Source organism: Sitophilus oryzae, unplaced genomic scaffold (genome assembly GCF_002938485.1).
Source record: "Sitophilus oryzae breed Bouriz unplaced genomic scaffold, Soryzae_2.0 scaffold_395_pilon_pilon, whole genome shotgun sequence".
Taxonomy (NCBI): domain Eukaryota; kingdom Metazoa; phylum Arthropoda; class Insecta; order Coleoptera; family Curculionidae; genus Sitophilus; species Sitophilus oryzae.
Genome location: NW_022146968.1, coordinates 2009157 through 2021338, shown reverse-complemented (window position 1 = coordinate 2021338; position 12182 = coordinate 2009157). Strand labels below are relative to the sequence as shown.

Below are 12182 nucleotides of genomic sequence, written 5' to 3'. Positions count from 1 at the left end.
CTTTTGGTTTAAGCTGTAGCCCATTTTTAGCCATTCGAGTTATAAAACAAATTGCTTTAGAAAATTTAGTAAAATATCCCGAAGCATCAAAGATTTTAGATATGGAGACGTATGTCGATGATATTATATCTGGTTGCGATTCTCTTTCTCTTGCTATAAAAATTCAACGCGATCTCATTTTTATACTCAAACACAGCGGTTTTGAACTTAGAAAATGGACTTAGAATAGCTCAGATTTTCTTTCTCAGTTATCTCCAAATGAATGCAAAATGGATTCTTCTCTCTCTTTAAATATAAATTCTCTTTCTTCCTCTAAAGTTCTAGGACTAAACTGGAATCCCTCTACAGATGAATTTTTCTTTGATTCACCAGCGTTGTCCTTGACAAACAAAATCTGTAACAAACGCAATATTCTTTCACAACTCGCAAGCATATTCGATCCCTGTGGCATGTTAGTTCCTCTCACTCTTCACGTAAAACTGATTATACAAGATTTGTGGAAGTTAGGTATAAATTGGGATGATCCTGCTCCCAATAACATTGCTACATCTTGGCATCAACTCGTTCAAGAATTACCTTGTATTTTCTCTCTCAAAGTTCCTCGATATTTTCTCACTCTCAAATATTTATCCCTGGAAGTACATGGTTTTTGTGATGCTAGTGAAAAAGGCTATTGTGCAGTAATTTATTTTAGGATAATTCTTCCAGATAACTCTGTAAAAACAAATTTTGTCTGCGCTAAAGGCAAAGTAGCTCCACTCAAAAAAATCTCAATTCCAAGACTGGAACTCTGTGCAGCCTTACTTCTGACCAGGTTAATTGATTTCGTTAGAACTTCTCTTTCTAATAAACTTATTAATGTTAGTACGATTGCATGGTCCGACTCGATGGTTGTTTTGCATTGGCTTAAAAGTGAACCATATAAGTGGAACACCTTTGTAAGCAATCGAGTTTCCCAAATTCAAGAGAAATTACCTCCTTCTTGTTGGCGTCATGTAGTCTCCAAAGACAACCCCGCTGATCCAGGTTCTCGTGGTCTTCAACCTAGCGAGTTACTCGACAATGCCTTATGGTGGGCGGGACCTCCATGGCTAAGCCAACCGGAATCTTATTGGCCACAATCAATTTTTACTTTCCCTGAAACTGAAGAAGAACAACGAAAAGTTATATTGACATGTACTTCACAGCCCTCATTGTTTGATACTCTCTTTGAAAAGTTCTCTTCTTTCTCTAAAATTATAAATATTGTCACGTTTTGCAGACGCTTTCTCTATAATACTCGACATTCTAAATCTCGTAAAACCTCTCCTCTCTCGAAATTTGAAATAAATGAAACTCTAGAATGTATTATTAAATGTGTTCAATCACAATATTATGCTAGGGAAATTCTCTTAATAAATAATTGCAAATCTCTACCTAAATACTTAAGAAAATTGACCCCCTTTATCGACACCAATGGAATTCTTAGAGTTGGTGGTCGCTTGCGCAATGCTTCTCTAAATTTCTCTCAAAAACATCCCGCACTCTTACCCAATAATCATAAATTTACTACTCTACTCATAGAATATACTCATAAACTCTATTTGCATCCCGGTCCCCAAACTCTTCACTATATTCTCGCTCAACAATACTGGATTGTTTCTGCTAGAAAAACAATTCGTAGTGTTCTCTTTAAATGTCCTCAATGCTTTCGCGCTAATCCAGTAATGCCTCAGCCTCCTATTATGGGAGATATTCCTGCTGTAAGACTTTCTCAAGTAAAACCTTTCTCTGAAGTTGGATGCGACTATGGTGGTCCATTCTCTTTATTAAGATATCGTGCACGAGGTGCTAAGTCCTGTAAAGCCTATATTTGCTTATTTGTGTGCATGGCCACAAAGCTTTGCACTTAGAACTGGTTTCCGACCTTTCCTCCGAGACTTTTCTGGGTGCAATGCGTCGATTCATTTCTCGTAGAGGTCGCTGCAATCATATTTATTCCGATTGTGGAACGAACTTTGTCGGAGCTTCTAGAGAACTGATTAATATGCTAAAATCCGCCGCTGAGCAAGAACAAATTTCCTGGCACTTCAATCCTCCAAGCGCGCCTCATTTTGGTGGCCTGTGGGAAGCAAGAATAAAGTCTGTAAAAACTCACATTAAAAGGGTCATTGGTGACCAATTGCTCACGTATGAGGAATTTTATACGCTACTGGTTCAAATAGAAGCAGTGCTTAATTCTCGTCCATTGTGTCCACAAAGCTCTGATCCTAATGATTTGTCAGTTCTTACTCCAGGACATTTTTTAACCCTAGAGCCGTTAAACGCCCCTCCGAAAGATGATCTTTCCGGGATAAAATTAAATCATCTCTCTCGCTGGCAGTTGATATCACGCTTGCACCAAAGCTTTTGGAGCCGATGGTCTAAAGAATACCTTCAAACACTTTTACAAAGAGCTAAATGGAATGACTCTACTATTCCAATAGAAATAAACTCGGTTGTTTTAATAAAGGATGATAATCTTATTCCGCTCAAATGGAGCATTGGAAGAGTCTTAGAGATTCACCCGGGCCATGATCGTGTTACACGCGTGGTTACTTTAAAAACAGCAAAAGGCATTCTTAAAAGACCAGTGACAAAGATATGCCCACTGCCTTACTGCAAATCTCATAATTAAAATTTACTCTCTAAAAAAAAACATAATCGCAAAAAAAACATAATCGCAAAAAAAAACATAATCTCATTATAAACATAATTAACATCTCTTATTTAATTACTTTTCTCTACTCTATAACAAATGTAAACTCTCTCAATATTTAATTAAATTACACTCATGCATTAACCCCAATAATGCATTTTTCTAAATTTCCTCTAAATTTAACTCCATAAATTTCACTCTTACTTTCTTTTAAACATAACGCATTTTTTCACTTTTTTTTATTTTACTTTACTATTCTCAAACGAAAATGGAAAATATTTCATTTTGGTGGGCGGTATGTTGGATTCTATCCCTTCCTCCCATCCTTTACCCGAAAAACCTCAGTGGGTACGTAGCCGTAGTCGAGTACGGAGAGTGACAAGATCGGCCGAGTACACAGTGTACACCTCCAAGCGCGCGCTATCCTCAAATGTTTTGTTCAAGCAAAAATCAACAGGTACGAGTCCAGAACGGGAATAAAGGTGAGTGCCCACAGTCCTGATACATCAACTCACCCTAATGAACTGAGCCCCTTAATTCTCGCCCGTAACAGTAAGCAAGATGAAAAAATGTAGTACAGTTTTGATTGTTGCGCAATTTTTAAAGTTGCAACGATAGTCTCACTTTTAAATTTAGGAATGGCGACATTTTTCAGACTGCGCAATACAAAAAGTGTACAAGTGTACGAGTACCTTAAGCTAAGCTGCCGACTCGTCCCGTCGCGTCGCCTCTCGACGAGCGGGCCGAGGTTGCCATATTTCAATCAAAAAGCTCTTGCCGCGAGTAATAAACAAATTAACAACCTGTATATATAGATGAGACATATAATAGATGTAGGCCACTGATTATGGCTAAAATCCAAATTACCTGTGTATTCCTATATTCTTATGCAGAAAAACAACATATTTTCATCTACAATTTTTTAGGCTTGTTCCTTGGGGTTAAACAAGACTCGACTAGACTAAAAGTTTAGAAATGCGACACATTAAAATATGACTTGAAAATTTGCCTTGTAATATAACAAGTATATCTGTATATACAGGGTGAGTCTTACATAAGTGCAAATAATTTTAGGGGTAGTATATTTTGACCCCTGTATCAGAATCATGAGGTTTTTTCGCGAAAAAAATTTGTTATTTTAAAAAAAAATGGATTTTTTTTTATTTCTATTTAAAAAACATATCTTCATAATATGCATATACATATGTGTAGTAGATTAAATTTACAAGAAAGAAAACCTAGAAAAGATCCAGTGGTTCTGAAAATTTAAGCGAAAAATCTATCTTTTTTTAAATTTTCAAAATAAAATATCTGGGTAGTTACATGTGGCCATTTCCGCCACACCTGATGCGACCGCACCGGAGATCTTCCCGTGAGACCTGCTGGTCCTGCTTTTATTGATAACTCTTCTTTTTAAGTAAATTTTCATTAAAAATCATTCTTTTGTTCGATTTCGTACTGACAACATCCACTCTGTATTTGTTTAAATAAAATAATTGTTTTTTAAAAAGAGTTTTCTTCCGTCGAACAACATGATTCGGTTATTTTGGACTTTATTGAAAAACAATCAAGAGAAAATATGTTTCTTTTATCGAGGTCTACCAGCCCTGAAAATATTTGCACTTATTTAAGACTCACCCTGTATAAAAGCCATTTGACACTGAATGAGGGAGAACTCCATACTCAATGGCCAGAAAAATTACTTCAACGTTAGAGCATTATTGGTGACCAAAAGTTATTAATATTAATCAGTAGTAATATCAATCATAATCTAAAGGGCCAGACGTACTGGCAGGATTTAGAAGGAGCTTGTTCCAAATCTGGCAATTTTAATCCCCGATCCTCTTTTATTTAGAAACATTTATGTAGAAATATCTTCTTTTTTATGTAAAAATATGAACAACTTAATATAATAATAATTGAAATGTTCATGAATTTTCTCTAAGTTCTGTGTTTGATATAATTAATTTATTCCACCTTAAAGACTCACCCTGTATACCAACATTGCGAGATTTATAACGAAATATTTCGTTCCAAATTTTTATGCACAGGGATGTGGGCACGTATCAGCTAGTATGTCTATACAAACTAAAAGGTAGAATCAGAGCTTAATTACAAATATGTCACAGTATAAATAAATATAAAGAAGAAATAGAAATTACAACAAAATATATTTCAATTTGATATTTTATATAACTAGAAGTTGCGTGTCCAAAGAATATCTAGTACTCTCTATTTATATCAATTTAGGTATCGTATTTTTAGCTCCGTTGTAACATGAAACACGCATTAATATCAGTGTTATACAATTTGATCACTTATACAGAAATTTAATTTTATTTCCAAAATTGGATAATGTTTATTTGAAATTAACAATAACATGTATTTAATTTTGTTGCACATTAAATTAAAAGAAAATCTGTTAAGATTATAGATATATAACCGATACCAATTAAATTTTTAGTTATCGAGAGCGCGATTTTTAAATTCATTGTTGCCAACCACGGACATATTCGACGCCGGGCTGACTTACTAGAATTTAAATTTCGGCCTGGGATTCAGGTGGTAGCTCTGCTGTAAAAAATGTCAAGTTGCCACATTTAATTATTTATTTTCTGACATTGTCATTCATTTTAACACTTTAGTTTTGTACTCAATGTGTGCTCAATGGAACGAAATATGCAGGGAATACCCAAGAAAGGCCGTAAAAAATAGAGTGGGTACGACAAAACACCCAGGTAACAAATGTCCATCCACAGAATAGAATCCCTCAAGGGGCAATGGGCAGGACACCTGGCTAAAAGGACGGACAGATGGACCATAAAAATTATAGCATGGCACCCACAAGGAATTAAGAGACCTAGGAGAAGCAGACCAAACTTGAGTTGGGACCATGATATTAGGAAATTAGCAGGGATAACTTGGGCCCGCATAGTCAAAGAGAGTATCTAAATATGTGAGAGCGGCTACACCATAATTGGAAATGGTCGAATATCCTGAAAATGATGATAAGATGATGAGAGGTAATAAAAGATGGAAATTATAATAATAATATAATTTCACCTATTTTTTAATGTAGACAAGTCAAGTTGTTACCTCAAACTCTCAAACATGATAATTATTACATGCAATTAAAAATTCGCAGAATAATACCATATCTTTTTATGTAATACTATTAAAATTTAGATACGAAAGTTATATACCGTGTGGTGCGTTGAAACACGGAAACAAATATGAAATCCCATGTTAATTTTGAAAAGGTAAAATATGATCTCCCCAGATGATTTTATGCAAAAGCTGTATTAGATAAAAAGTTGTACTTTTGTGTAGATTTTTTTATTTGGAAAAGTCATTTAAAAATTATTTGCAAAAATCTACCTTCAAATTAGTAAAATTTGTAATACGGCCCAGAGAAACCTACAATTAAAATACCAGCAAAAATGTGATTGTGTCTTTGTCAAATTCGATGTCACTTCATTGTCAGATTTTGTTTACAAAAATTTTGAGATACCTACCAAACAGAGTAATTTTGTAAAAATAATTATAAATTTCGCAACTTCGATCCTGTGGAAAAAACCACAGGATCTTTCGCCGAATAACTTCTTCCTGTGGAGTACACTCCGTCTTTATAGGCATATTACAGAAATTTAGAAGGACTGAAAACGACACACTCTGTGGAATGCTAAAGATTCTTCCCTTAACAGTTTTGTATTGTGAGGCGTGAATTTCACAATCATTTGGAGTATTGTTTGACTGTGAATGGGAAGTTATGTAAACATTTTATTAATTAGTATAATTTAATAAAATTCCTTGTGTTACAAATATTTCGAATATCCCTTGAATTGTTGTGGATGACTGCGGTGACTGAGTGATCGAGTAATGAACAGCAAACAAGGCATACATAAATCCGCGAATACTATTCTCAGCTCATTTAATTCTTTTGCAGATGATGATTCCAATTCAGAAAAAAATTAACCACCTTTTTCAAGCCACAAAAATTCTGTTAAACAAAAAAAAGTGACATTGAATTTGACAATGTCTATACAGGGTAGTCCGAACTGTATTCCGGAAACTTCGGCAGCACATTCTGCAGATGGTAAAAAAGTTCGTATAAATGTATGTCCTAAAATGCTTAGCTTCGGAGATACAGGGTGTGGAAGGTTCATTTTTATTTCGATTTTTTCCAAATAATTTCTAAAGTAACGTCAATATTTGGATGAAAATTGGTGGATGGGTGTTTTTTGACATGAGAAATTTGGGGATTTTGATGTCAATATGACTCCCATTTGTAGGTGGCGCCACCTACACGTGTTTTAACTGTTATGAAGAGTAGAAACTTTTCGTCGGTACCTGTATAAAACTACTGAGTAAAAAAATATACATTTACGACTTTTTTTACATAAAAAAGGTCTCTTGGTAAAAATCGCTACGAGTAATGGTTCTCGAGATATTTGGAATCGAAATTATCAATACCTGTCATCATTGACATAAATTAAACATGTTGACTATAGTTATTAGACTGAAATCATACATTTGAAATCTTTTTGTGTCAAAAGTTCAAAAGAAACTGTTTAATCATCATTTTTTCGCAGAAAAACTTATGATTAATTTAAAAAAAATAAAAATTTATTATTTCAGTCAAATAACTATACTTAACGTGTGCTTGTTTTTTGTCAATAATGGCACGTATGGACTATTTCCATTCTAAATATCTTCAGAACGGTTGCTCGTAGCGATTTTTACCAAGAGATATATTTTACATAAAAAGTCATGGAAATGTGTATTTTTTTAGTCACTGGTTTTATACAGGAACGGTCGAAAAGTTATTACTCTTCAAAACAATTAAAACGCATGTGGGTGGCGCCTCCTACATATAGGAGTAATTTTGATATCAAAATCAAATTTTTCGTGTCACAAAACTCCCAGATACCGATTTTCATCCAAATATTGACGTTACTTCAGAAATTATTTGGAAAAAATCGAAATAAAAATGAAACTTCTACACCCTGTATCTCCGAAACTAAGCATTTTAGGACATACATGTATACGAACTTTTTTACTTATTTTGATATGTAGAATACGCTGCAGAAGTTTCCGGAATACAGTTCGAACCACCCTGTATAATATTTTTGCTGGTATATTAATAATTGTAGTTTTCTCTGGACCGTATAATAAATTTGACTAATTTGAAGGTAGATTTTTGCAAATAATGTTTAGATGCCTATTCCAAATGAAACGAAATTCTATACAAAAGTACAATTTTAACGCCCCTTCAAAAAAGTTTAATACAATTTTTGCATAAAATCATCTGAAGAGATAATATTGGACCCTTTCAAAATTTACATGGGATTTTCTGTCCCGCGTTCCGATGCACCACACGGTATAGGTCATTATTTTATGAAAAAAATAATGACCGTTTTGAACTACGTTTTTGTAAATGTATTCTTAGTATGCCGCGCCGTAGTATACGAATTTTACCGACTACGACCATTATATTTTAATTGCCGCTCCTGCTTCTGACAACTTTATTAGAATCAGCTCACGTTAGTGCCAAAATGTTCAGCGCACATCGCCGATTAAACCCCGCGGTTTGGACCAGTACAGACTGTTTCTAACTACCTGCCACTCAACCGTTACTAATGAAGTGTCGCACTCTAAAGACCCATTCTTGTCGTTCGATTCCATCGAGAGTATAACCGTTCAGTTTTCAATCGAAGAGGCTCGTTCATTCGCGTAATTATTTATTCGTCCTTTGAAAATTGGACCGCCATCAATTACAATTTATCAAGTAATGTCAACAGGGGCTATTGTCGTTCGAGCAGGTATAATGTTCGGCCTTTGAATTTCGAGTTGGCGTTAAAAAACATAAGCCCAAATAGGCAGGACGATTATGAATAATAAGCGACCAAGTCGTTGACGGTTGTCAAGGGGTTGTAGGAACTTGTACCTCGGGTTAATGTCTATTTGTTTTTGTATACCTCTTGAATTAAACTCACTTAGAGGCGGGTCGCATTACATATTGTTTCCTTTATGTGAAACGATACTACACGTCATTTAATTCGGAAATTGACAAATTCTATTTACAGCTACTAGGTAGCTCAGTTCACATAGTTTGTTACCATCAGTATAGAAGGAATTTTTTATACATGCTTGAAGTGAAACATATATTTTTTTATATAGGGTGTCTCATCGCCTGTCGTATACCATCGTTCCAGGGGGGCAATTTTTGGCTATTCGTTTCCTTGCAAATTGTTCGCAACTTTTCGATCAACACTAAAATCCAATTTTTAAGTTTTCGCATTTTTGCATATTAGCAAATTTCCCTGCGTTGTCTTGCGAGCGGATCGACAGCATCGTAAGGATATGTTTTCTAAGTGCACTTATTAGATTTGATAGTTCCAAGTTTGTAGTTGGGTTTAGGTGTATCAATAATAGTAGTGGATGACTTAATGAACATTTTGGCCATTCGAAACCTAGAAAATGCAGAACTGCAATACCGCCCTAATGTTTTGCGCAATCCGGGGAATGCGTTGATAGAACTGAGTGAAAGGCAATTTATTAAAAATAAAAATATTTCGGTTATCCAAAGAGTTGTGCCGTTTTTTAATTCAGTTACTTGAGTCGTACATGCGACCACAAAGAAGACTGATTGGGATGTGCAAAGGCGGGTAACATTTTTCTCTATTATTGTATATCTATGAAGTAACATTAAATTTTAGATTTTAGCTTTAGCTGCTTTGAAATTTTATGGAAGTGGTTGTTACCAGCCGGATATTGCTTTAAATAAATACATCGATATGTGCCAAGCCACGGTTTCTCATTCAATTGATGAAGTTACCAACGCTCTAAACCATCCAGAGATGTCAGATCAATGGGTTGAATTTACAAATAATTTTGAAAAACTCAACAGAATTAGAGAACAGTATGGGTTTGCAATACGGGTATTTATTGCATTGCCTATTGCAATTGCAATTTCTTTACAAATATTAACGTTGCTTTTTGCTTTTCTGTAACATTAGTTCCACGTTTTTTTCCATTATTAACCCACTTGACCAACAACACAACAAACCTCGATTATCGACACAAAGTAATGAAATGTAAATAAACAGTAAAAAATACGGTTAAACTGGAGAGAATTTAGTTTTTCACTGTGATTTGTCGACGTTGCCACAGTTCCGGCTCGTAATTTTGCGTACGCTCACGACGATCGCAAATTAAGATGCGAAAATGGCTGAAAAATTGAATTTTTAAAACGCATTCGTTTTCTAACACTCGCAAAGTTGCGCGTTCGCATGTAAACGATCAATTCCAAAAATTGCCCTCCAGGACCGACGCGGGCGTCCCCTTTTGTTTCTTCCAGTGGGTGACCATTTGAATATACGTTTTGGCCATCTTGTGTCCTCCTCATTAGATGACCAAACCATCTCAAACCTCTTTTCTCTATTCGTTGAATTACTGTTTCTTGTGCAGATGTTCTGTTTCTGATTTCCTCGTTTCTCACTCTTTCTAATCTGGACACTCTAGAGCTTCTACGTAAGTAATCAGCCAATACTCTCCGTTTATCTTCTTCTCTTAGGGCCCATATCTCACTTCCATAGCATATGACAGATTCTACCATTGTTTGGCCAATATGTTTTTTATTATTTATATTAATATGTTTGTCCCACCAGATTGAGTTAAGTGCCCCTACCACTCTCCTCGCGTTCTGAATTCTCTGTCGTATCTCTGTCCCACCGATTCGATTTTTATCAACTATAGCTCCTACATATTTGAATGTGTCTACCTATTGCATTTCTGCCTTGTCGTCAATTAGAATATCAAATTTGGCGTCGGAATTTAATACCAAATATTCTGTTTTTTTCTAAACTGACTTCTAGACCCCATTCCCGATACTCAGTATATAGTCTCCTGAGCATAAACTCCATGTCAAAGGAATCTTGAGCAAATACTGCTTGATCGTCTGCAAAAGTAAGTGTCAGAAGATGTTCCTCATTAATTGGAATACCCATTCCTTGACATGATCTCTTCCACCTCCTAAGAGGTATCTTCAGGTAAATATTAAACAAAAGAGGGGATACGCAACAACCTTGTCTCAGACCTTTCGTTGTACATATGGGTTCCGAGAGTATATTTCCTTGTTTTATATAACTGATGTTATCGGTGTTCTTTGATACTTTCTTAAACAGTTCTTTGATAATTTCTATAAGATGCTGACTAACCCCAATAGTTTCTAATGCCATCCATAGTTTATTTCTCGGGACATTATCATATGCTTTCTTTATATCCACAGATGTTATATATGTATTTCTTCATTCTTTCTTATCTTTTTTTTCTGCTATTTGTTGTATGACAAATAAATTGTCAGTACATGACCGACCTGGGGTAAAGCCATTCTGATCTTCGGATATAGAATTTCCAACTTCAGCTCTTATTCTGTTTTGTATAATTCTTCCCCAGAGTCTCGAGAAAGTAGCAGTGACGCACAACCTCCTGTAATTATTTGGATCATTTCTGTTTCCTTTCTTATGCAGAGATGAAATATATCCAATTTTCCACTCACTCGGCGTTTTTCTCTGTTGTAAACAATTATTAAATAAGCCTTTAATTCTCTCATATAATGTTATCCCCATACACTTGATCATTTCAATTACAATATCTCCGGGTCCGGGTGCTCTTCCATTTTTCATTTCTTTAACCGCTTCTTCTATTTCTTCCGTTGTAATAGGTGTTGAGTTCTTATGTTCTGTGACATTTCTATATACATTATTTGCGTTGTTCATGAATTCTTCTCGATTTTCTGTTAATAATTGCGTGTAGTATTCTTTCCAATCCTCTATACTTATAAGAGAAAATGATTGTTCGTTAGTGTTTCTCTTCATATTTTTTATTATTCTCCATACTTCAGTCATACGAGCTCCTCCTATGTACGTATTTATTTGATTACATTTCAGCTCCCAGAATTCGTTTTTGTCCTTTTTAATTTGTGTTCGCACCTCCTTATTTGCATTTTTATATTCTTGTCTATTCGCTTGTCTTCACTAAAAATATGTAGTATTTAAATTTAAATTCTTCACGTAAAAATAGAATTTATATTTTATATAAATATAGGTCCTATTCTGCTTTGTTTCGTAGTTACAGGAGTTAAGTCTTAATTTTTTTCGATTTATTATTATTTTTGTCCAAGTGCTTTTAGCGATTCGAATGAAATTTTGAGTGTAAAAGTTACTAAAATTGCATATTATAAAAATCCTAAAAAAGTCGACATATTCACCAGGTACGTGCATATATGGACTATCACTGGAATATTTTTCTAAAAAAAAATATATTCGCCACTGATTTTTTTTGTTGGCAAAATTGTGTAGACCGTTAAATGTTGATTAAAAGTTGTCTCTTGATATTTTGTCAATTTCAATCTTCTTGATGAGATAAGGTTCATTCCCACATTATCAGAAAATTATCTGAAATAGTTAACCGAATTAGTAATTTATGTTTTTTGTTTTTTTTT

The 12182-nt window shown here is 34.6% G+C and overlaps 2 protein-coding genes across 2 annotated transcripts; both read left to right on the top strand.

Annotated features, from left to right (window-relative positions):
• Positions 1 to 269: 269 nt before the first annotated feature.
• LOC115885515 lies at positions 270 to 1892 on the top strand. Its single transcript, XM_030904465.1, has one exon. It carries the CDS (start codon positions 270 to 272, stop codon positions 1890 to 1892), a length of 1623 nt encoding a protein of 540 aa, XP_030760325.1.
• Positions 1893 to 1933: 41 nt separating this feature from the next.
• LOC115885514 lies at positions 1934 to 2656 on the top strand. The gene has a single exon (XM_030904464.1). It carries the CDS (start codon positions 1934 to 1936, stop codon positions 2654 to 2656), a length of 723 nt encoding a protein of 240 aa, XP_030760324.1.
• Positions 2657 to 12182: the final 9526 nt, after the last annotated feature.

Excerpts from the sequence above, each read along its gene's own strand:
- LOC115885515 (XM_030904465.1), top strand. The coding sequence starts at position 270 with ATGGATTCTTCTCTCTCTTTAAATATAAATTCTCTTTCTTCCTCTAAA.
- LOC115885514 (XM_030904464.1), top strand. The coding sequence starts at position 1,934 with ATGCGTCGATTCATTTCTCGTAGAGGTCGCTGCAATCATATTTATTCC.